At 42.9% G+C, this 25299-nt stretch overlaps 1 protein-coding gene across 7 annotated transcripts in view; it reads right to left on the bottom strand.

The window, feature by feature from the left end:
• The window catches only part of LOC133135883 (suppressor of tumorigenicity 7 protein homolog), a 34974-nt gene that overhangs the window by 794 nt on the left and 8881 nt on the right, over window positions 1-25299 (bottom strand). For 5 of the 7 annotated variants that reach the window (XM_061253211.1, XM_061253213.1, XM_061253216.1 and 2 more), the window contains 12 exons: window positions 13616-13698; window positions 12419-12578; window positions 11572-11626; window positions 11185-11300; window positions 10336-10411; window positions 10003-10157; window positions 8009-8106; window positions 5362-5491; window positions 3227-3299; window positions 2918-3020; window positions 2682-2832; window positions 2186-2278 (listed from right to left, as the gene is read on the bottom strand). In XM_061253211.1, the coding sequence (XP_061109195.1) occupies window positions 2186-2278; window positions 2682-2832; window positions 2918-3020; window positions 3227-3299; window positions 5362-5491; window positions 8009-8106; window positions 10003-10157; window positions 10336-10411; window positions 11185-11300; window positions 11572-11626; window positions 12419-12578; window positions 13616-13698 (1293 nt within the window). The remainder of the gene's footprint in view (window positions 1-2185; window positions 2279-2681; window positions 2833-2917; window positions 3021-3226; window positions 3300-5361; window positions 5492-8008; window positions 8107-10002; window positions 10158-10335; window positions 10412-11184; window positions 11301-11571; window positions 11627-12418; window positions 12579-13615; window positions 13699-25299) is intronic. The other 2 variants (XM_061253215.1, XM_061253214.1) reach the window with 1 other exon arrangement.

Genomic DNA, 25299 nt, shown 5'->3' with positions numbered 1-25299 from the left:
CTTACACACAGCAAAGGAGGAGGACAGGGTTAATTATACACACTACGGTCTGCATCACTACACCAACTGCAATAAAACTACACCACTCTACAACCGTACATACAATACAGTCAACCCACAGCCAGGAGAGTCAATTTACACTCCACTCTACCAACTACCTTTCATCTGTACTCTATTACATAGAATACATTCAAATTACACTACACAACTACACCCACTACGGAGTCACGCTAGCTACACACTACAATGTACAGCACACAACAATGTCTATACAGCTCAACTGCACCTACTGTACCTTATGTAAAGGCAAGATCACACCAGTTGGTTACATATACAGTATCCAAAAAAAACAACAAGACTCAACTACCTACCTACAGTACAGCAAAACAACAAACCAATGAAATACCTACACTTGTACATGCAGTACATAAAGTGCAGCCATATTACCACTGATGGTATTAAGCGTCTAGACACGATTGCTAAGTTAGAAAAACAGGAGTGATGTCACCCCCATCAGGGATGCAAACAGCGCTCTCGACCCCCAGACGAGCCGGTCCCAATTCTCACCGTAACTACTCCACCCCGGTTTTGAGTGACATTCAATTAAAAGTGCTGAAAACATAACGCAACGGGTCACTCAGTTCTGGGACGCACTGCATCCTTCATCACTTTGCGCCCCCACAATTAATCTGCCGTGGAGATGGAATGTCAGCGTCCATCAGTTGCCACAGTTACAGTGTTGACAGTGGATGGCTGCTTTAAACCCTGGCACCAGCTATTTCTGAGAAGCAGACACCTTCGTTGCATTATATCGGTATTAGAGTAGAACCAGCTACAAAACACTAAATGTTGAGCAATTCATTACGTATCGACTATTTTATTTCTTAGTTACAGCAAGTCGCATGGAACACAACACTAGATGTTGAGTCTTCATCCTGAGAATGCCTATTTTAAGCATGAACCCAGTGCTTGTGACTTGTACATCAAAAACTGGGCAATAATGACAACTTTTGGTAATTCATCAAGAAGCCTTCAAAAGTGTATAAGTTAAGCACATGAAAGCATGCAGTATATTTTATGCAGTTAAAATACAATGACAAGCATTACAACAACTACAAGAGGAATAGCCCAACACTACCACTAATAAAACAGTACTATTAGTAATAATGGGAGGTACCAGGGGGATACTCCTCTACCAGCCGTAGAAACCTGCAAATGTCTGTAATTCTCACTTCCAGCCCCAACGGGCCGCACTGGGCCTTCCTATAAGAACAGCCCTGCTCTCACTCATGAGCCTTATAAGTACTTCTGAGCTTTACTGGTTTGCTTTGCAGTCCCTGTAGGCAAGATGGCAAACAAAGCAACTGCCATGTAGTTTTTCCAAGTTTTGTCCATATAAAGTAGCATGTAGTCTAGTGGCTAAGGTGCACAATTGGGACCCGGAAAGTTGATGGTGTAGCCTGGTTGGCCCTTGAGAGAGGCCCTTAACCCTGCACTGCTCCAGGAGAGGCTTGTCTCCTGCTTAGTCTAATCAACTGTACGTCGCTCTGGATAAGAGCATCTGCCAAATGCCATTAATGTAATGTAATGTAGAGGCATAATTTATATTGGAGTGAATTTCAAAGTTCTCGAAAACACATGATTTGAATGTGTTATTATGGCAACCACGGAATGCTTAGTTATTTAATATTAGTTAATAATTATTTTCATATCAATAATGATGATTGAGCATTCGTGTCTTCTGCTGTGTGTGGGAAGTTTTCTCTCTCAAATGTTTTCATTTGGAATCACAACAGCACTTAGTAACCCAGGCAAAAAACCCTTCATTTTATGCCAGCACTTTAATTGCCTTAATCTGGAGGGGGTTTGACTGACTTAATTCACTCACACCCCCATGCTGACATTTGGCTCAGTTTCTATGGGGACACACCCTCGACTGCGTGGTGGCTTGCATGAATGGGTAGTGTGTAGGTGGAATGACTAGGGGGCAAATTAGGACCAGCCCAAATGTATACCTATTGTACCTACCCGTGGGATGGAAATGGCTATAAACTACTAGGGAACACCCTGTGCCCAATATATGTTAAATAACCAGCATGAGGACATAGCATATGCATATAAAAAATTGAACATGAAAAATAAATGCAGCAAGTCCAAGCTAAAACATTCTCGGAGAATCTCTTACTTGGTAGCAGTTCTCTGTCGGCTGTCTCTGTGCAGATGGGGTAGGGGTAGAACAAGTGGCCTTTTTCCAGAGGGTAGGGAATCATTCTGAAAGCTGGGGGCAGAATTAACAGTGACACACTTAGCCAATGCAGTCACAATGAGTGATATAATAATGCACAATCAAACAAAAATAACAACCTGTGGTGCAATCTTGAGAAAGTGATGTAACTAGGTGAGGTAATAGAGAAAGTGTGAACAGCATTAGGTGAGGTAATAGAGAAAGTGTGAACAGCACTAGGTGAGGTAATAGAGAAAGTGTGAACAGCATTAGGTGAGGTAATAGAGAAAGTGTGAACAGCACTAGGTGAGGTAATAGAGAAAGTGTAAACAGCACTAGGTGAGGTAATAGAGAAAGTGTGAACAGCACTAGGTGAAGTAATAGAGAAAGTGTAAACAGCACTAGGTGAGGTAATAGGGAGTGTGAACAGCACTGGGTGAAGTAATGGTGTACTCACTGCCCTCCCAGGTGCAGTGCAGCAGGTTGAGGGCTCCCTCCACCCTCTTCCAGTGCTGTAGGTGGAAGAAGGTGTAGGCCAGGGCCTCGCTGTCACCGCGCTTCAGGATGTGCTCCGGAGGCAGGATCAGGCTTTTCATTTCTAAGAGGTACTGGAGGAGAGGGGCAGAGGGAGACTGGGTCAGTCAGCCGCTCAGGAGCGCTGCGGACGCTGGGCGGAATGGCAGCGGTGCTCACTTTGGGTACGTGTGGGTTGAACTCCACCGCTCTGTGTATGGCTTCTACCGCGTTCATCTCTGCCGTGCTCAAGCCCCGCCGAGAGGCAGCCTCGGGAGAGAACCTGCGGGGGGAACAGGGACCGTGTGAGGGCAGGTACAGCAAGAGGCCTAAACCTGCCACAGCCCTGGAACTGCAATTATGCACACAAATGAGCATACTTTCCCATCTTTCAGAAAAATAAATTATGTTTTATCGTTCTATATGATTTTTCCCAGGTCATGTGTGGGGAATGACATTTAGGTAGGAGTGGACTGAACCAAGACTTACTTATCAGACACACCCCTGGCCTTCAGTAGAGCTGCAGTGTAGCATATTGTTGCAGATTTGGGTAAACTAATATCTGTGGGGGAAAAAACATAAATCTCAAAGTTACTGAGAGCAGTTCACATTTCATTATTATGGTCCTGGAACAAAATTGAAACAGCAAAAAATTTAAGGCAGATTAATTAAGAATGAACCCTGCAAAGTCAAGACTGAACACCAACTCACCAACTCAGTCAAAAACACACTAATATAGATATGCAAAAATACATGTTGCCACAAGAGGGCGCACAATTTATCATCATAATGCTTAGTTTAGGTCTGTTTTAAACAGAAATACAGTGATACTGCAAGGTGTACAAGGACAACAGTAGTCTTGACATGAGGCATTGCATATAAATGCAAAGCTATATCCATTGTCCTGGTGGATGAATTTATATTTCAAAAATACAGCTGAATCCAGGTACTTCGTACTGACACAAGAATAGCACAAAATGTGTATATTTTGTATATTATGAATTGCTAACTGCCCAGCTAGTGCCTGTATGCAGCCTTACAGAGAGTGAATGTTCTAGAGGGCAGTGTAATATAACTGTCAGGGACCTGGCTTGTAACCAAATGTTTGCAGCTTTGATTCTTAGATTGAGCACTACCACTGTACCCTTGAACAATGCACTTAGCCTGAATCGCTTCTGTATATATCCAGCTGTTAAAAAGGATACTATGTGAGCATATCAAATCGTGTAAGTCACTCAAGATAAAAGCAGTTTCTAAATGCTACTAATGTAATATAAAAGCTATCTTTACCACACTCACACACACAAGCACACAATTATTAACAAACGGTTTACCATACATTTAAATGAAGTGCTGTACTTAAATGCACCATTGCAGAAGAAAAGTAACTTCTGGAGAGATATCAGGTAACAGATTTGCATCAACAGCACATGGCACATTCCAACAATCAACAAGCTGCCACTCACAACAAGCTTTGCATTCAAATGCAAATGCATGTAAAAATAGATATGGCTGAGTAGAGAGAGAGCATGTGATTGCCTTTCTGAGACTGGCAGTCTGCATTAGACATTAACTGCTGTGATATTTGTGGAAAGAGCAGCACTCAGCATGAGAGAATGGCTTCTTACTTTGCACTAATGGGCAATATAGCAGAACGCGGTATTCCATCAGGCAACACACACCACTATAAACTATACTGACAGCTTCTGAAACACACACCAGTGCTACCATAGCCAGCTTTCAAAGAGAATTACATAATAATAATAATAATAATAATAATAATAATAATAATAAATGATTATTAGTTCTATAAGCCTTCAAGGAAAATATCATAGTATTCATTAATCAAGAGTTGTGTTTTAAAGCAGTTGTACACAGTTGCATTTGGTCCCACTAAAAAGTTCCAAAGCTCCACACATGCATACAGACACACACACATGCGCACACCCACACACCAGCGCACCACTATTATTGTCATTCTCCACCATTAGGTGGACTGCAATTGCCATTCTCGGAATTGCAGTACTGGAAAGAAAGCGCAAGTCATTTCCAGCTCCCTGTGAAGCGCTGGACTGGATATACAGAAGCAATCAGACTCAAAGTACATGGGCCTCATAAGGCAGTCCTAAAGGTCAAGTACACTCAGTGGGATGTTTTGCCTAGATGAGTGCCTCAGAGAGCCGGCTTTCCAGCCTGAGTGCTGTATCAGAACAGGATGTGTGCAGAACGTGCGCCCTTCTTTTGCCAATCGTGGGGGGAGGAAATAAAATTTTATATCTGGGCGTGTACATCACTCAGACCTGATGAAGACCCAAACAGGATCAAAACTTTGCCTTTTTTTTTCATGCGTGCGTATCACCAATGACTCCACCTAAATCCCAAGTTGAAAATTTAGTAGGGCTTTAATAGGGGCTCAAAACAATAGTATAGGAGTCATTTTGATGGGTTGAAAAGGTCGAGAGTGCAATATAGCACTGGGATTTTACGGTAGTTACACTTGAGTGCCATATGGCACTCTCGGGACTGAAAGGTCGAAAGGTGTGTTCTTTTGATTATTATTTGAGTATTATCTCAGCCCAGCACCTTGTGTGCGTATGACTGTTTATACACGTCAGGAGAGTTACCGTCGTATTTGGCCAGCACCGCCTGTACGTCAGCGTAGGCCTGCAGCTCCAACAGCGCCTCCAGCAGGTTCTCGTGGATATTGAACATACTGAGGAGAGGGAACTCCTTCATTAACTGGAAAACATACAACTGTTGTTACATGTAATACCCAACAGGGCGGCGCTCAAGTTCAACAGCATCACAGCTCAGAAGCCACCTCTCCACACAGCTCAGAACAACATGAACAACAGGCACGTTATTTTTCTCAAAGCAGGAGACCTGCTGTGCACCTCAAACTGTAAAACACACTTCTGCTAGCTTGACTGAGCTGTTAATTGAATTCTGGTTTTAATCATGAATACAGATATTTAGAAGAGACAACAAAATAACTTCTATGACTCATCTGAAATCCATAAACTAGTGCCTTTCAAACTCAGTCCGGGGGAGCCTGTGTATGCAGCCAATTTCATGCTAAATTAAGGTTGTTGAACTAATGTGTTTTTTTCCTCAAACAAAGCAGGTTTGGTCATTATCATTTTGGTTGTCTTTTAAACCTTTATTATCATCCAAATAGATAGTGTTCAGAGCCAGGCGTCCAAATAGCAGCCTATTGATTGACATCAGTCTTTAGTTTGATCAGTTAAAAATGTTGTGCCCTCATTGTTTGCACCATAGCACGATAAGCAAAATGTGAACTTTGGACTTTAATTCTCTATGACAGGCACTTAAGTGAGTAAATAATCCCTCGAAACCTGAAAAGTGCATGAAAAATTTGCATCTTGCAATTGCCATTGTAACAATGAAAACCAGCATGTACTGTGGTAGTGTAGTGGTCCACCAGGACTGAGTTTGAGAACCCCTGTCTTAAACAAGATAGACAGACAGCTATTCAATGTTATTAGATGTTACATAGGAACATTAACAAATTATCAAGACAGCATCAATGCAAGGAATACATATTTGCAGTCTCTCAGGAAGATATGTTACAAGCACTGAACAAATAACTTCAGCTTCTTTTCATACCAACAGAAAAATATATCAAACGGCACATTCATTTTACAAATTTAATGTACAGCACATTAATTGCGGAAATGCAGTCAATCAAAGGCACATTAACAGTTAAGAGCCCTATTCAGACGAGATTACTTTCTGCAAGGGGTTAGGTCATTTTGTGTATATCAAGACATGCCCAGTGATATTAATCCCGTCCAAATCCATGTCTTTTCAAGCCTGACCTACTGCAATTACTCTGTAGTACTTTGATAATTTAATCTCATCCCAATTGAAACCCTGATTTGAAACCTGTGAGTTCTACACATTTATTTTCGCACACGTTTTGACCACTATCGGGTAATGCAGGCGATATAAACTGGTCGGACAGTCTGCTGGACATCATGGAAGTTGTCAAACAACCTTTTGCCGACTTCACTGGCATGGGTAGCAGAAATAAAAGAGAGCAGTTATAATGCCTGCTGGGGTCCCATCGTCATTAGATAATGAAATCCATGAAGAGAGCACAGTTGGCCACTGTATTGACAGTCATCTTTACATAAGAGTCATCACATGACCGTGCATGATGCACACATACAGACGCACACCACTCCCACCTCCGTAACTGGGGAGAAACTACATGAATTCCAAAACACGTCTGAATCGGTACATGAAATTACAGACGTCCCTACTGTATGTAGTAATTAATTATATCAGACGTCATTCAGGAAACTAATCCTGTCCGAAAGGGCAAATGACTCATTTAATTTTCCTGAACTGAGACCTCAGTGGTGTTCAGAGCAGAAACGGAAGACCTGTTCTCTTATAAATCATACAATGTTGTACAGTATCTTCCTCTTAATCACATCCTGTATGACAGCAGCTTTTTCACCTTCAGACAAACAATCATAAAGTAACTGTCCCCGTAAGATTGAGTATAAGCACCCAGATGATGTCTGCATCTTACACTGGCTGGTAGTATGTCCCCTCCCTCTCTACCAGCATCGTTTTAATTCATGATTGAGCACATTGAGTTGCAGGCATAGAGAATTCTAGGAAACGGGTTGCCAACTCTGCTCTGGCAAGACACAGGGACTGTAGCCTTTTGTTTTCAGAAGGAAGTTAGCAAAAATGTATACTCAAAAAACCATTCAAGTTAACCGTGTAATGAGCGGTTTTAACTGATTAAGTGCTTTGTAACCAGCAGACCCTGTGGCTCTTCAGCACCTGGGTCAGACAGCTTCTCTGCCTCCTGTACAAGGGGAAACACTGACCAACAAAAGCCAAGAAAGGAGATCCGTGCATGAAGAACCAATTAAAGCCTGAAGAACTATAGGACAGTCCATATGGCAAATAATTTACCTGTATATCTGCAGCAAACAAAACCTTGGCTAGTGGAACACTATGAACCAGATTCACTGTGCTGAGATTCAGTGCTCTGGGGTTGAGAGTGCAGGGGCTCAGTGTGTTTGGGTTGAGAGTGTTTGGATTCAGTGTGTTGGGGTTCACTGTTCTGGGGTCCAGTGTGTTTGGATTCAGAGTGCAGGGGTTCAGTGACCTGGGATTCAGTGGTCTGGGGTTCAGAGTATTGGGTTCAGAGTGTTGGGGTTCACGGTGTTGGGGCTCAGTGCTCTTGGTTTCCCTGGGTGGCCTCCTCTTAGTTGCAGAGATACTTACATCTCTCATCATTTTCACAGCCTCCCTGGTTCGGCCCAGCTTCCTGGAGCACATGGCCAGTCTTCTTTTAATGTAAACCAATACATTTGTGTCCCTTCCTGAAGGAGACAGACAGCAGCATTGGTTTCCAAATGAAGCCCCACTCTCCTGCTAGCCATGCACATACATACACATACAAATCCTCACAAAACACACAGGCCTCACCCACTGTGCTGTGCTTCGTACTGTGCTCTGTGGTGTGTGTGTGTGTGTATGTGTGAGAGACTGCGTGTGTGTGCTAGAGGGGCACTCACTGTGCTGTGCTTCGTACTGTGCTCTGTGGTGCGTGTATGTGTGTGTGTGTGTGTGTTCGAGGGGCACCCACTGCGCTGTGCTTCGTACTGTGCTCTGTGGTGCGTGTATGTGTGAGAGTGTGTGTGTGTGTGTGTGTGTGTGTGTGTTAGAGGGGCACTCACTGTGCTGTGCTTCATACTGTGCTCTGTGGTGTGTGCCTGTGTGTGTGTGTGTGTGTGTGTGTGTGTGTGTATTAGGGATGTGACAAATCATCAGTTTTTGTAACCGGTTACCATCCCATTTTTTAAACGGTTAACCGGTTAACCCATATTGCTTATGGCCGCTAGGGGTCGTTTATTTATTTTTTTTTCATCTCAATAGTTAAAATGTCAACATTGTAAGTCAGATAATAGTAAGTCAGCCTAGTTACCAAATTGAATATTTACATTGACATTGACATTGTGCAGTGTAACCTCACAGTTGCAGAAATCTGGAGTTAAATCCCTGTGGTTTACGTCCATACTGGTCGATCGTGTGTCATTTTTTAAAATGCATTGGTTAAAATTATAATTCTTCATGTTTTCATCCCTCTTCTTTGTCTTCTGCCTGATAGACTTGATTGGCATGAAATCTGTAAATATACTGCCGTTAACAACTACGGGGCACTCAATTCCGTAGTCACGCAATATTTGCCTGATATAATATAATTTACCTATTTTACCATAGGCGGCTGGTCTAATGATTTTACTTTAAAGCCAATGCAGGTCTCTGTACAATTTGATAAGTTCTTATGTGACGGTAAACTTGCATTTTATATGCCAATGCATTTTATATGGCGTGGGACAATCATGGTGGTGAGATGTGTCCATTTTTCGCTGAAAGCAGGGAATTTTCGCTTTCAATACCCGATGATAAATAGCTTAATGATAATGTATTGCTTTATTTATTTGTATGTAAATACCGCATAATGGAAAGCGAAGTTCGGTTTACCGATAGTTTAAATTCGCGTGTCAACGAATAAACACAGATGAACAAACGCCATAGAATAAGTCATAAGTGAACTAACAGCTATAGATTTAAAAGACAAAGAAATTATTTGACAACTGTAGTATTCTATTCCATGCGGTGTTTGCATTCTTAACCCTCTGAAATGGCCACAGATTGCTTGCTTGTACGACTGTAGCTGAATTGCTTTGTTTATTTTTTGCTTTGTTTATTTTTATGTAGATACAGCATAGTGGAAAGCTACGTTCAGTTTGCCGTAGTTTGAATTCGCGCGTCAACGAATGAACACGGATCTTCTGTGAACCTTAGGAAACGACATAACGTTACAATTAGCCATTAGTCAACCAACAGCCACAGAAATTATTTGATAACTCTAATATTGTAGCATTCAATTCCCTGTGGTGTTTGCATTTCAAACCCCCTGAAATGGCCAGATTGCTTGTTCAAATTACTGAAGCTAGTCGATTGCTAGTTTAGAATCGCAATAATACGCGTGGTGATGAACGTGCATTTATTTTAAACTGAGCTTTACAATTTCAAAAAAAAAAATCGGTTATCGGTTATCAATTTTTTGTAACCGGTTACAAATCAGTTTCGGTTAACCGTTTAGAATTCTACACCCCCAGTGTGTATGTGTGTGTATGTATGAGAGAGTGTGTGTGTGTGTGTGTGTGTGTGTGCGCGCGTGCGTGCGTGTGTGTTAGAGAGGCACTCACTGTGCTGTGCTTCATACTGTGCCCCATGATGTTGGAGCTGTTGGCTGCGTCTGTAGCAGCCCTCCCCAGCCTTCAGAGCCTGTTTGAAGAGCTTCTCTGCCTCCACAATGGTGGTGACTTCCTCCTCTGCCAGCAGGATGTAGGCTGTAGCACAACTGAGAGAGAGAGGTACTTAATTAGGTTCCTGCATATCTCTCACCCAGCACACCTTTCATGCAGCACACGCCTGTCACACAGCAGACGCAGCACACACACCTCTCATACAGCGCACACAATCTCCCAAAGCACACACACACCCCTCAGATGGGACACGAGTGACAGTTTTATACGTACTCCTCAAGCTCCAGGGCTTCATGTGCAGCAGAGATTCTGGCCTGAGGGTTCCTCTCTCTCCAGGCTTTCTGCATTACTGTGAACACATGAAACATGGGTCCATACACACACTACAGTACACACCTTTCTGTACACTGCTAACAACAGCTACACACCGTCACGTGCAGCTAGGCACCCGATACACATTGCCATTCACCCTACTCAGGGACACACACAGATTAAATGGGGACAGTACTTTAAATCCAGACTGAAACATGCACACGTCTTACAGTCCTGTAAGCAGAAAGTATGTGGGCCTTACATGGGCGCAACATTAGCTCAGGATGTCCCTGAGCAAGACACCTAACCCCCAATTGCTCCTGATGAGCTGGTTGGTATCTTGCATGCACTGTTGGTGTGCGAGTGTGTGTGAGGATGGGTGAATCAGAAGCATTAACTGTACAGCACTTTGGATAAAGCTGCGATATAAATGTAGAGAAAAAATAAAAGAACGGAAGTTAGAGCAGCACTAGGTTCCAAAATATGACGTATATGCTTCAGGGAGGAATTTTTGAAGGGCGGGGAGTCAATTTAACTGACGTCAAATAAGGCGGGGGGAAGCAGAGCTGTAGCCTACGGCTCTGGGGGAATGCATGAAAGGATATTGATTGGAAGGGAACAGAAAATTGACATTTTATTGCCAACGGGTACACGATGATGTAAAATCTAAATTCAAATATTGTTTTCCAGGAAGTGGATGGAAAGAAGCTTTGTTGTGAAAATACACAAGCATTATAATTTGATAAATGGTTATGAAGAATTGACTAAATTGAGGAAACGGTGAATTTTGGGCCCGGGAGCGGTTCTCACTGGCATCGGCAGGACGCAGGTGGTCTGAGTCGCAGGTGAAGAAGGTCTGGTGGTCCTGGGCGGAGAGGTTCATGTCGTAGTAGGTGAGCGGCTCTCTGCCTGTGACCCAGGTGTACCTAACGGACACATCTCCGGTCAAATCACGGTCAACTCGCGGTCACGCTCGACAATAACAGCAAAGGCCAAAGCTGTGTTCTAGAAGAGCGTTTCTGAGACCTGACCATAGGACCCTCCATACATGCTTGATTTCATCTAACCGAGCTCTTAAATACTGCATTTCTGTCTCAGCCACATACAGAATGCTCACCTTTATTTGACATGGTACTCAGTAGTTAAAAATAAAAGTATTTTGCAATGCATTTGAACTACTTTGAATCTGATACTCACCGGTTATATTCCGCACCTCTGAATAAATTCAGCGGATTCCTCCACACTTTACATTCTGAGGGCGAGACAAAAACAGGACTCAGCTAAAGCACGGCTATGGCACAATGTACCTATGTAACTAACAGTACAGCGTTGTCACGTTCGATCCGGTGGAGAAGCGGATTATCTCGGCCTCGTCTGCTGGTGGAGAGACCACACGCACCTGGGTTCTGTTTACTAATCAGCCCAGGTGCTTAAAGTGCACTCGTCTCCACATACTGGGCGAGACTGGGAGATCACTCCAGAGTGGCAGTAAAGTTTGAAAAAACAAAACATTTCTGTTTGACTATATGCAGAAACATTTCTACTTCCCAAAAGGGTTCTTGCTTTTTCCCCTCCGGACCACACACTGGTATACCGAAGGCACAGCATTCATCTTATATTCCATTCAGTCAGTCTGCACATGGGTTCCTTAACCTTGTCAAGCATCACAGGAACAGACTCCATGCTGCTACCCTTGCCAGAGGTGGATGCACCAAGCACTACTTGGGGTGCCTATAATTATGAAATCTTGATTTTCGTGAAATGTATTTTTCATTAAATTAATTAAATTTTATGTAATGATTTTCACTGGTTCTATTGAAACATTAATGAAGTACAGTATTTTTCACATGTTGGCATTTTGGATTTCTCAATATTTATATTGTATATTTTTATATTTATATTGCAAGTATTTTTTTGCATTGCCAGTCAGGGGTACCAGTAATTCTGTAGTTCAGAGAACATGGTTCTCTGATGTGTTAACTAACAGTAGTGGAACAAAGCAAGATGTGGGGCCAAAGCGACTTCTGGCCTGTTGTCCTCTTACCTGATACGTTTTGTCGATTGGAGTCCGTGTCTCCATTGCTGGTGGTGGAGTTGCTGGGAGAGCTGCTATCTACACCTCCCAGTAGAGGGCGCAAGTGACTCACAGACACTTGCTCAATGAAGGAAGTCCCATACTTCCTGAAGTACCACCACTCAAAAATCTACAGGAACAAAGCATTCAGTTGCTTCAAAAAATGTAAGTTATAAACGTATTGAAATGAACCATGTTTTGAACCAGGTACAAAGTCATCCCTGTCGGTCAAGGTTCACTGTTTTTCAGAGTCACAATACAAACATTTTTACTTCCACACAATACCAGGTTTAGTATCACTACATTCTAATACTATGATCAAACTCAAGTACATTTACCAATGTCTGTGAGTCAGGATTCATAGACATTAATACATTAAAATCAAGCACTTTTTCAAGCATCAAAATGTGTTTTTTTAGAACCTTTAATTATAAAAAACAAGTATCAATGTTTCAGTGTAACATGAAAAACGAATTCAGTCAATCTCCAGTCCTGAAGGTCCACAGGTTTTTGTGGTTTTCTTTCAATTGAAATTGAAACAGAAATTGAAATCTAGCACTTAACAGAAACCTACATTGCATCCTCCTAGGATTTGAGTTTGAGATCCCTGGTGTAATTACGAGCTCCACACTGTGAATACGGTAACCAGTAATGACTGCTCTCAGACTAATAGCATTAATATAATTTCAAATTCAAACATGGTGGGGGTGGATGGTCAGACTAGTCACCACAAAAGCAGATAGACGGTAGGAAATTAAATTGTGCAAATTGTGTCAATGAAGCATGGACGAGAACAAACAGAGCTGCTTTAACCAGCCCTGTACGATTATATCACTAATAATAAACACCCTTATCCAGGGCAACCCACACAGTTTATATTCTACATATCTATTTATAAAGCTGGGTATTCACTGAAGGAGTTCAAGTTAAGTACTGCACCCTTCTCAAGTGTCAACGCACGCACATATGAACAAACGAACAAAGGAAGGAACATGAAATACCAGGTCCAGATGGCAGAACGGAGATCCGTTTCCAGGCAACAAAATGTAGCTGTAAATGGATCGTTCTAAACCTAAGCAAGCAGTGAGGGAGCACTGTGTCAGCAGCGACTATATGTAGGTGAGAGTGGAGAATTCTCCGGAACAAAAGAACAAAGACGACGCTTACCAGGATGAGGCCGGATATTAAAGATGAGGTTCCCGTCAGGGCCACGTAAAATTTGGGGGTTAATGTGTTCAGAAACATGCTCACTGAAAGGAGAGGAGGGAGAGAGAGAGAGAAGAGATTGTTGAATCATAATTACAGCATCACCACCATGCACACAAATATCCCTCCCTCCCTCACAGGTGAAAATCAAGTAAGTCACAGACGATCATCATCACTGCACTATGCCCAAAAGCTCCTGCCTGCTCCTGCTCCTGGTACTCCCCACGCAAATGTCTCCAGTTCTGTGGTCCCCGTCTCTGAGGCCGTGCAATGCTTCTGCAGTTCATTCCGTACAGAGGGACAGGGACCAGGCAGCCGGCAGCTGCTCGGACCGCCGTGTGAACAGACCTCTCTCAGGCAGAGGGACAGAGGGGACAAAGAGCCACTCAGACATGCTCTGCCCTGCCCCGGTGCCAAAACCACTTCCCAGGACCAGCTGGGTCCACTTCAGCCATCAGAAATGCCCCGCGAACTGCTACAGCACACTCAATGTTCCCAGCCTCCACTCCAGTCTTCAGTATGGAGTCAGGCTGAACTCAGGTCTGACAGGCTGGAGAACACAATTACCGGATCACTCATCTGCATGTCATGGTTTCAACGCAGATATCTCCATCCTCACAACAGCAGTGGGGCATGTAATGACATGGACACTAAGGAGGGTGGGGTTTATTCAGGCCTGTTTACAGTCTGGCGACAGTGCCGCTCGACTGAAACACTTTGTGAACATTCTACTGTCGCCCGATGTAGACTCTGCTCGTTGTCCTTCATGAAAAGTATAAAAGCACTCCAGTCCCCCAGAGTAAAAACTAAATCTATTTTGCTATAAGCTACTTTCGCCATCAACAAACCTGTGCATAGAGTATCTAACATACTATACAGACTTTGGAACATAGTGGAAAAAAAAACACTTGCTGGTGCTAATATTTCCATTCATAACATACAGTAAATGATCTACATTTGTGTCAATAATACACAGTGGCGTAATATTAGTCTTAACACTACAGTGCTATCCATGGTTGTGCATGTGAACTCAACACCCTGATAAGGGCTACTTCCATACCTCAAGAGAATCTCCACCCTTCTAGTGTACTGTACTGTAATACCCAGTCATGGAATGGGGGAGGGTTTTCAATGCCTGGCTGATATCTTTGAGATTAATCTATTACAATTACTTCCATGGAAATCTAGTGGGTGCTGAGCCAATTACTTCCATGGAAATCTAGTGGATCCCAGATATATACCATTAACTGACTGCAAGATGCTGGGTGCATGGAAGAGCCATGACATCACAATCTTACAGGTAAAAAACCTGCATTCATAGCCTTGTCACAGAACTGAAATAATGCTTTAAAGAGAATTTCCACTTTTACCTGCTCTAGGTTTAGACTGCACTATAAATATTTAAATTGCACCTCCAGAGAACATTAATTTAACATCCTGAATGTCGGCAGAATTCAATCTCAGACATGGGCCAGCACTGTTCCACCTTCTAGAGTCTGAACAGCAGGATCTGGTCTGCAAGATCACTAATTACATTCACCTAATTCATTGAATCAATACATTTTATTCAATACAATAGATGTGCTATTGATGGAAATATGTACAGTAATGTAATTTGTCTTTTTATTGAATTACTCAAATCTCAAGCTTCAAGGTCTGACTCATTCTTTGTTATCATGTCAGATGTTCATGGCTATAAAAGCCGCCAACCTTTCACGCTGGACAAAGGGCGTCCTCTCTAAGATTTGTGCTACAGCTATGCTGGAGGGCCACAGTGCCTACAGGGCCTCTCAACCCTGCTTCCAGACCTGCTGTCTGCAGGCTTTCACTCCAGACACTCAACCACCTTATTCAACTAATCATCGTCTTTATTGAACTAATCTAGCCTCTCTCGCCATCCCTCTGAGAGCTCTGGCTCTAACGATAGCTGCTATGGTAGCTGTGGATTGGATGGCCACAGGGCCCAGCAACATAGTCAGCTCAACGTTCCTCAAAGTACAAAATCCTCTCCAGTCTCAGTCTTCCAACTCACTTTCAGTCCCTCTGGGGTGATACTGCAAGTAACATAAGAGCACACCGCATTTAGTCACATATCCCTCACTCTCCACAGCAAAACACTGACACAGACACTAAAACGGAGAATGCATTACACTTCCTGCGTGGTGTTATCTGACGGGGTCGATTTTTTTCTTTACTCACTCTGCATAATGACATCTAAGAATTGCTGTTAACGGAATGTGGCAATTTGGCTTTCATTTCACATATTAATCGGGTTTCAATCTATTTCCTGTGTAATACAGGTCAATGGGCTGGAAGTGCGGAACGGGTAACAGCGCCACACGGGAGAAATGTCAACACTCATTTTTTTATGATGCAGAATGTTTTCTGCAGTGTCTCGGCACGCGATCCTACGAAGCCATTTCCCATGCAGGGATATGAGCGCACGCAAGGACTCACTCGCACAAGCACACAAGGGCAATGAAAATCCTGCCAACATCGCCCAGGAAACAAATAAAAAATGTAGCATATCTGGTAGAAGTAAAGGTGAGGTAAGCACACAGCTCACAGACTCCCGGGGCTGCAGATTCACAGAGGAAGGTCTGTCAGGCGTATGCAGTCACTGCCACACAATATTCTATACAAGACTATTTTTTCCTGAGGTATGATCTGCTTTCAGGGTTTAACTGAAAAATTCACCCATCCCTTACCTGACCCACTTACAATCCTCGTACCAGTGAACAGATTTCCTATTACATTAGGATTATTATCTTTGGCCCAATCAAATTCTCTGTGACTTACTGAAACAAATATTCAAGAGAGAGTGACTAGCAGAAAATGTCAGTTGCCACTCATCAGATCATTCAATGGCCTTTTGCTGCCATTTACTTTCAATCCAGTTCAAATTTGGCAGACCTCTCGTTTGTGGAAAAATAATTGGGCACACCAGGTTTGAAAATGATTGGTGTGAGACTATGAGTGACAGAGATGGATAGACCTTTATCATCTGTAGTACACATACATGTGCTGTGCATCATCTGCATATGTAGATGTAAATGTCCCAAATTAATTTGCTCATATCAGCCATATTTCGATGCAGGGAACTTTTCCACGGCAATGTATTTAGGGAATACCCGGAATTTACAGTTCAACAAAAAATATCTCTAGTAAGGTTACAATATAGGCCCTATGTTGTCCAGGGAGGGATAAATTAAGCTAGATGTAGTTTAAGACTAAGTAAATGCATGAAACATGCACTGTAAGGAGGAATGTTTAAAGCTAATTTGTGCGTACTGCAGTGTTGCTTGGAAGATGCAATACATCTTGGGAGGGCTTACCGCTGAAGCCAAGTACTACCCCATTCTCTCTCAACTCCGGAGTCCACCGGCTCAAATCCTCTGAAAGTTTTTTAATATTAAAATTATGACATGAACAAAATAAGCCAAACCCAAAAGTGAGAAAGGAGGAAAGAGAAGAGCTGCAGATCTCATAGTCAAGCTGCACGGAAGCCATCTTGCCCAGCCTGCTCAAAGTCCTCCAACCGTCTAAAACCACTTCCTTTTCCACACTTCGGTCTGATGACAAAAAACACTCAGGACCGGCTCAATCACATGACCCCAGCAAAGATCAGCGGGTCACGCTTGTGTACATGTTTGTTGAGACCCATGACACAGATTACACATAATCTTCACACTGATGCCCGAGGTAAACATCCATTAAATGTAATGTCTGGTCAATTTTTTGCATTATACTGATTGGCAAACCCTGCAAGATTATGCAATCATGTGATGGGACTACAGGCTAGAGGCCTTTACACTGGGGGCACTGGGGGATTAAAATACAAACCATGATGTCCTGACCAACAGTTTCAGAGCACAACATTAATGTGGGTCATTAAAATGACTCAGGGCCCAGGCACAGGTTGCAGTTCTTTAACTCGATACACAAACAAAATATGAACACAAGGGCATTCTGGGGAAAACAGTGACTTCCTTGTCCTGTATTAAAACTGAATTTGCAATCTTCTCTGCTCTCATATCTGGTATTCATTTACTTTTTCACTCATTTAGCCAAACTAACCTCTGAGAACAGAGAATTCTCTGTCATAGCAGCGACCATTCAATCCTGCAGCAGGGAGAGCTTTGTGGATTTCATTTCATCACAGGTCTTAATTAATTTTAATGGAAAAACTAATCAAAGCAATGGCTTGGAGACTGACAGCTTCAGATCTGTTGCGAGAGTAACTCTTGCATGCTCACCCTAATATTTAAAATTTGCAAACTGTATATGTGTGTGTATGTGCGTGAGCCACACACAGTAACTCTGTAGAGAGACAATATTTACAAGCATAGTTCTACCTGCTAAGTGTGATAACACCCATCCTCTTTGCAATGTGGAAGACTGTTTAACTTTTGCCTCCTGGATTGTGTCAACACCCCGCATGTATTGACGCTTCTGTCCTCATCTTTGGGGTTCATTTCCGAGGACCGGACTGGATCCACAGGCCAGACATTCGAAGCTGTGTATTGGCCTAATCTCTCCTGCTAACTCCTAAGGCATGTCATTAAAACACCTGTGAAAATCAGAGCGCCAAATCAAATTACTTTCTGCTGCAGAAAGATGGCTGAGCCCCTTCATCACAGCAAGACAACGTAACCATAGCAACCCCAATGTGACCCAATCTTAGTGGCAGCACAAAATAGTCTAAGGGCAAGACTGATAACCATTTATCTCAATCCTCTTTCAAATACTAAATTCTTAAGGAAATACTTCAGCACGATAGCTGTGAAATGAATGCTATAGCTAAATGATTTAATATTGTTGAACCAGGATTACAGTCACACTATTGCAACTGAATTGACACTGCAGTAACACTACTTAACTGAATTAACCTTACAGTCATGCTATCTGAACTACCATCATAGTCACGCCACTATAACTGAACTACCACTATTGGCCGTCACACTATCTGAACTGAGCCAATATTACACATCCACTACCCAAGCACTGCCCTCTGTATACACTGATCTTTGAGTGATGACCTACATGTCTTCCTTCAGCTAACAAACAGAGCTGTGTGTGTACAATCTCTTCTCCCCCTGTACGATGAACACATACACACACACCGCTTTAAAACAACTTTATAACCAGAACAAAGCAGACACATCTGCTGTGTTGGTAGCACTGCACGTCTGTGAAACTAGTGACAGTGATTTATCAGACAGCTGCTGTCTGGGCCCACACCCCTGGCCCGTAACGCTGGTTATCACAGTAGGCATCACAAAATGGAGGACGACTCCTTTCAGCCCTGTCAGTTACAGGGCCCACCCCTGGCCTTGCAGAATCAGCCACGTCTGTCTGCTTACGGTGCACAACGCGCACCGCTCTGCGACACGGAGAAGGCCTCGGCGTTATCGCCGGCATCGCGCGGCGACCTTCACAGCACACCCAGCGCCCATCCCACAACCCTTCACTCACACCTCCTCTCCGACCTCACTGGATGCTATCTTCAGGGAGGCGGGGTGTGGGGGTGTGATGTCACAATAAGCCTGGCATTGACAGGCAGAGAGGGGAATTGATGGAGAGGGGAATAAAACGAGGGGCCTGTGGGTATTGTAGTACTGATGATTTGTGTACATTGCAGTGGTCTGGGATGTAATCTTCTCTTCTGTAACAAATTACAGTCAGCAGAGTGTGCATTTTAATCCCAGTCCCGAAATCCCACAATCCCTCTGGTGGGATTTCCTCTCTCTCGCGGAGTGACCATGATCTGCGCCATCGTTCCCTTTAGAAATAATTCTCTCTCTCTCATTCCTGGCGGGCTGTGCCTAGCTCTCTATTAACCAGATCCCTGGGTATGCTCTTAGCTGCAATGAAGCACACACACTGCCATTAACACCAGCTAAGCGCTACAGGATCATTAAAGCTTGTGGACACTTTCCCCTCAAGCTCAGCTCCTCCCCAGTCATTTACCAGGCTGTACGATCGACACTCACAATGATGCTGACACACGCCTTGCACAACGTCTCTGAAACACTGACCACAAACCACTGCGGGCTCTGCTATCTCACAACGACATCACTTCCTAAGCCCTGGTACAAACACTATCTCAGCACATTAGAGTTCATAAGAGATCATGCTGACTGTGTGGTCGATGCAGGTTCCATCGTTTGTTATACGTTTGAGGGGCCTACTTAGGCTGTTATGCACTTTTGTTCATTCTTAAAAGTGACTGGTTCATCTCTAAAAAGAGGTTCTAACGCACTGCTGCTCCAAGTCCAATTTTGACACTGAACGTTTGCCAAGCTACAGGGCCGCGCTTCGGTTGGAGGAGAACAAACACTGCTAGGGAAGGCTCATTAAGCATGCGTGACCTCAGGCTGCCCTCTGACCTGACCTCGGTCAGGAGCCCACGCACACAGCGAAGGGCAGGCACTGAAGGAGGGGATAACCCGAATGCAGAGAAGCTGCTTCTTCTTAATGCGCGAAGTCCCGTCAGCGTGTGCTATGCAAAACCAAACACATATCAGCACACAGGATCCCTGCATATGTAATTAGTCAGGGTTAATAAAGAGATGGTTAAAGCAATCAAACTCAGAGAACACTCCTGGGAGAACCGGGAAACAGCCAGAATCCCCCAGTGACCAACACCCCCATGTCTTCCCTGCATGATTAAACGCAATGTGAAAGTGCTACACACAGGCACGCATATATATATGCATATTTACTGCATATGCATAAAACCCATCTCTGCCTGAAAATCCTCTGCATAATGCATCTACTATACTTCCAAAAGAAAGAGCTGGAAACCTGCAACTATTCATAAATTCAAGACACAACATGCACCATACGGTATCTAACCCTCGTCTAATCGGGAGAGTCCAAGGGGGAGAGAGATACTTTATGTTATAGAAATTTGTCTCCGTAGCCCAAATTTACTAAACATCAGCAATGTTTTGTACCAAAAAAGAAAAAAACCTCTGCACAGTGTATAACGGTATTCAGAAAACTTACAGTAATGTAATTTGCAGTCATTAAACCTTAGTGAATTTTTGCTCACTGCAGTTCAACCTATGAGATGTGGAGCACTCTTGACATACAGGGCACATAATATGAGAGTGGATCAATGCCAAACAGAATGCAATTTTGAAATCACAAAAACTTACAATACCTCTCATTCTCAATTTCTGTCTTAGTAAGCAGAATTACAATATTACAATGTTAATTTTGATGTGAGCACATAAAATACTGAAACTTTAACACTTTAACACCAATGTGACAGACGCCTAGTTTCCGCTACTTTGTGCATGCATTACGACAGTAAAAAACAGTTCCCCTTATCTTGGATAACATACACTGTGTACAGTGTACCCTTATTACCCTTACATAGTGGATACTTGACAAATCCAAGATCATACAGTAAGTATCTGTGGATCAAGGTTTGAGCCAGCAGCAGTCAGATAACTAATGAGCTAATTGCTAGGGATTTACTTTAAGACTTTACATATTTAAGGAATAACCACATGGAGCCAGGCCCCTCTGCAGCACTGAAGTCTCTGGCTCCTTCCTAAAAACACCCACACACAGGTGGCATGTCGTAGCAAAGCATATTCCAGTTCATGCTCTGAATCTTGATTGGGATGGTGTTTGAGAAGTGCTTTTTCTTCCTCTAAATATCGCTCACCAGCGATTACATATTAAACCTGTCTGTGGTCTACTTGACTGCTAGCAGCTTTTAAAATTGAAACCTTTGATGATAGAACAAGTCGTAAACACCTGTGTGGTTCTTCAAAACACATGCTCTTGAACTACCCTGTGACAAAATTATTATTTTTTTGTTGGAATTCTAGTGCCAGTGCTTTCCAGGATGACAGATCTGGCTGAGGGCCTAAGGTTGGGCTACACCTTTCGGTTCCTCTAAACAATAAGCTGTTCGGCCACAGGCCCTACAGGATTGGCGTCTCCACTTCTGTAGTTCCATGTGACTCGTGGTAAGGTTCACTGGTTCAGTCGGTATTCTCCTTGGACAGTGTGTGCGGCACATCAGTAATGTAACCTTTATTTTAGGCTCCTGAGAGGCGCAACTGGTTGAGGATCAACCAGTTGAGCACATTCCATATTTGAGAAAAAGGTCAATAATAATATAAATGAACAGATTCACTGAATCTCAGACATTCTACAGTACGTTGCCTACTGATTCGGACGTTTTTCTATTTAACGTAAATCGTCATAGCTCACTGTGCTGTATTCCTTTGGTAATCCAACTACCTAAGAACAATGCCCTTGGATGGGCCATGTGACAATAATGACACTTGTCAGCAGTTACCATAGAAACCCAACGCTGTACAAACTGTATTTCTGAGGATATGCAGCCATGGCAACAGAAGCAGTTGGCTACGTCAGGAAAGAATCTTTCAGTTTATCGCAATTTCCAGTGAGCACATGATACCACATCCCCAGGAATTCAATGACCTTCTATGTATCAATCCCACAAAAGCTAACCTGCAACACATCAATCACACAGAAATGAATATGCTACATAATTCAATTGCACACAAAAAATGACTATCAGATCTACTGCTTCTTCTGTCCTAGAGGTCAAATATCTTGGTTTAAGGTCACAGAATGTATACAACCACCACAAGCCATTGAAATATTCAAAACGTATCTTTATCAAACATCTCGATTAGTGATAAGCACAAAGGCTGTCAGGGTCATGCAAAACACACAGGAAATGTGAGGAAAACACGGGGATTCTGCCCTGTGATTTGGATTACACCAAAAGCACAGCAAGTGGTAGCATTACATCATACATGCTGGCAGATTGTCAGGGCCACAGTATACACTAATGCATAGTACAAATTGCATGCATTATTTACAGCAACAAAAACGCTCAAGGGCTCCTTTTCATGACATAATCAGTCAAAAAACTTCTCATGCAATATACATACAGGAAGGTATCAACATCACACAACAAGTAAGTCCAGCAGGGGTTCCGCTTTAGATCCAAATCCAATGTAATCGCATTGCACTTTGCTATTAACATGGTTAACTGGAATTCAAGCAAGAAGCATTTATAATGATAGCAAAATGTTATGAGCGGAGACATCTTTGATATGTATGAAATTAAAAGTTACATTTGTTTGACAAAAGTTAACTCCACTAAAACTAGACTGAAAAGGACTATATTTTCTATACAGTTTCACATACTGTAAATTATAGCTTAGCCCTGCATAGTGGCTGACTGCAGTGGACTATACTGTAGCCACTTACTAATTTAGGGAAATGGTCTATGAGAACTAGTCAAAGGAAAATGACTATGTTTGAAATGAATCCAGGAATATCAAAGCCCAAGTACAAAAACTGTAAATGAATCTATGAGCATGTACAATCAATCACAACCAACTACTGATAAATAAATACAAATATCAGCCTCTGGCAAAGCATCAGACAGCCTGGGTCTGCATGCAATAAATACTAGGACTTATAAAATTACAAAGCTGCAGTTGACAGAAGCCTGGAACCAAAAGCAGACTGGTGAATAGCTAAGCCGAAAACTACCGTGTTACCTTTCTATGAAAAAACACAGGCTTGTCCAAAGCATGCTAATGATATTGACAGGACTTAACTCCTCACCATTAACACACACATTAGCAAAGAGTGGTTACACTGCTCAGGAAGTCTTATTTTGAAAAGCCAATCAGTGAGCTTTCAAGTGTCCTCTGACTCCAACACGTCCCAAAAATCAGCATTAATGGTAATTCCAACAGTCCGTGTTTAACGGTATGGCTACTCAAAGGCCCACTGCAATCGAAGCGATCAAAAGTGGAGGAGATGGTGTCAGATTGCCAGGCTTTTTTTCCCTCTTTCTTTTTTTATTTTATTTTCTCTGCAAAATACTCACTACAGTTCTGTAGTCAGTTTCTGTTCACCTAAACCCTGCTTACCTTCTTCTCTGAGTCCAGTACACACTGCATACATTCTACTGAGTCCAGGATACACTTCATACATTCTACTCTGTGTCCAGTGTACACTGCATACTACACTGCTACTCTGAGCTTTCATATAAATGAGGAGGGAGGGAGAGTTTATTATAAAACAATCATTTTAAAACCATCCAGTATGTTTATGGTTCTGGCTCATCAAGCTCCCGTTGACAGTATTTAAACATTTTCAAGACCTGAAATGGTAGCCAGCAGCTTCTGAGGCCGATTGGTCAGGGGTTAAAGTAGGGGGTGGAGATTTGTGAGGCAGTGCGAGGCGTTGGGGGTGGGGGGGTGACACTGTCCCAGCTGACTGACTCCGGACTCACTGGGGAGATCAGCTTTAACACTTTGGCTTTTCTACAAGCCAAACAGAGGCATGAGACAACGCATCCTTCCTCTCAGCACATCTTTTATCACGCAAGACATCAGATCAGAGGCTTGATTTCATACTGTCAGTTAACGCCACTGTGAACTACAGAAAGAGCAGAAACTAATTTACAACTGTCAGACCAGGGGAGGTTACAGATGTTCCAGTGCTGGTACACAGAGTAATGTAGACATTTACATACAGAATAACACAGTGAATAACATACAGAATAATGCAGAGAATAAAGGACAGATGAGCATACAGAATAACGGACAGAAAAATGTTCCCATATCAGTCTTCACAGATGCCAACACTAATATAAAAAACAAAAAACAAACTGAAACATTCACAGAAGCAGCCGTTTCACTGGTGGCACACATTACAGTCGCAAGTGTGGCACAGGAGAGCATTCTGGGACTGTTTGTCTCCTTGCCTTCTGGGATGACTGTTGACTAATTAGGGAATCTCTTCCTCTGCTTTAATCACGTCATCAAGGGATGCAAACCCCATCTCCCAGCTTCAAGGGAGCGCTGTGAAACGTGTGGAGTACTAGACGCTGCACTGAGCCCGACTCTGAGGTCAAACTTCATTGAAACCCAGAATGCTGAAAGGACAACATATGGATAAGCAAATTCCTTTTTTGAATGCCCATCGTGTTTGTAAAGGAGGCGACCCATGGAGAATTGGCCTGCCTCTTCTTGTGGCAAAACACCTGTTCATAACCACCTCACCTGTATCTAATTCATCAAAGAGCCACAGCTCAACTCCATCACGGCTTTAACCACGTATGACATTCACGAGTAAGCACAGGAACAACCCTAGACTTTTCAATCAAATGCCTGTTATGTCAACAGATAATTTGCATGATTTAATACCACAAAGCTAGCGATTCAGAAAAAGGAACAGACCAGAGAACGTGGACATCTATCAAAATATACCTATTTATTATATATACACTATATATTTAATACAAGCCCTCTCTGTATTCTGTTACGACACTTCTCCTGTACTCTGAGCATGACTTTATCCAGAGTTTGAGCTACGTCACAGCCACGTAAATTCAGATAACACACATAACTGCAGATATTCAACATTGCTGATATTAGGCATGTGAAGGGGAAAGGCTGTCTGCTGTTCTGTGGATGCAGGGCACGGTGTGGTCCCACGGAGAAAAGGCCTGACAGATGAGTTGTGTAACCGCTCCGGACAGCCTGCAGTTTTTTCTCGAAAGCGTCACAGGGGAGCTAAAACTCTGGATGGGAGCATCCTTTTCATCGCCTCACGCAGAGAGCTCC

Source organism: Conger conger, chromosome 8 (assembly GCF_963514075.1).
Source record: "Conger conger chromosome 8, fConCon1.1, whole genome shotgun sequence".
Taxonomy (NCBI): domain Eukaryota; kingdom Metazoa; phylum Chordata; class Actinopteri; order Anguilliformes; family Congridae; genus Conger; species Conger conger.
The sequence above is the reverse complement of the archived record's forward strand: the minus strand, read 5'-3'. Positions and strand labels throughout refer to the sequence as shown.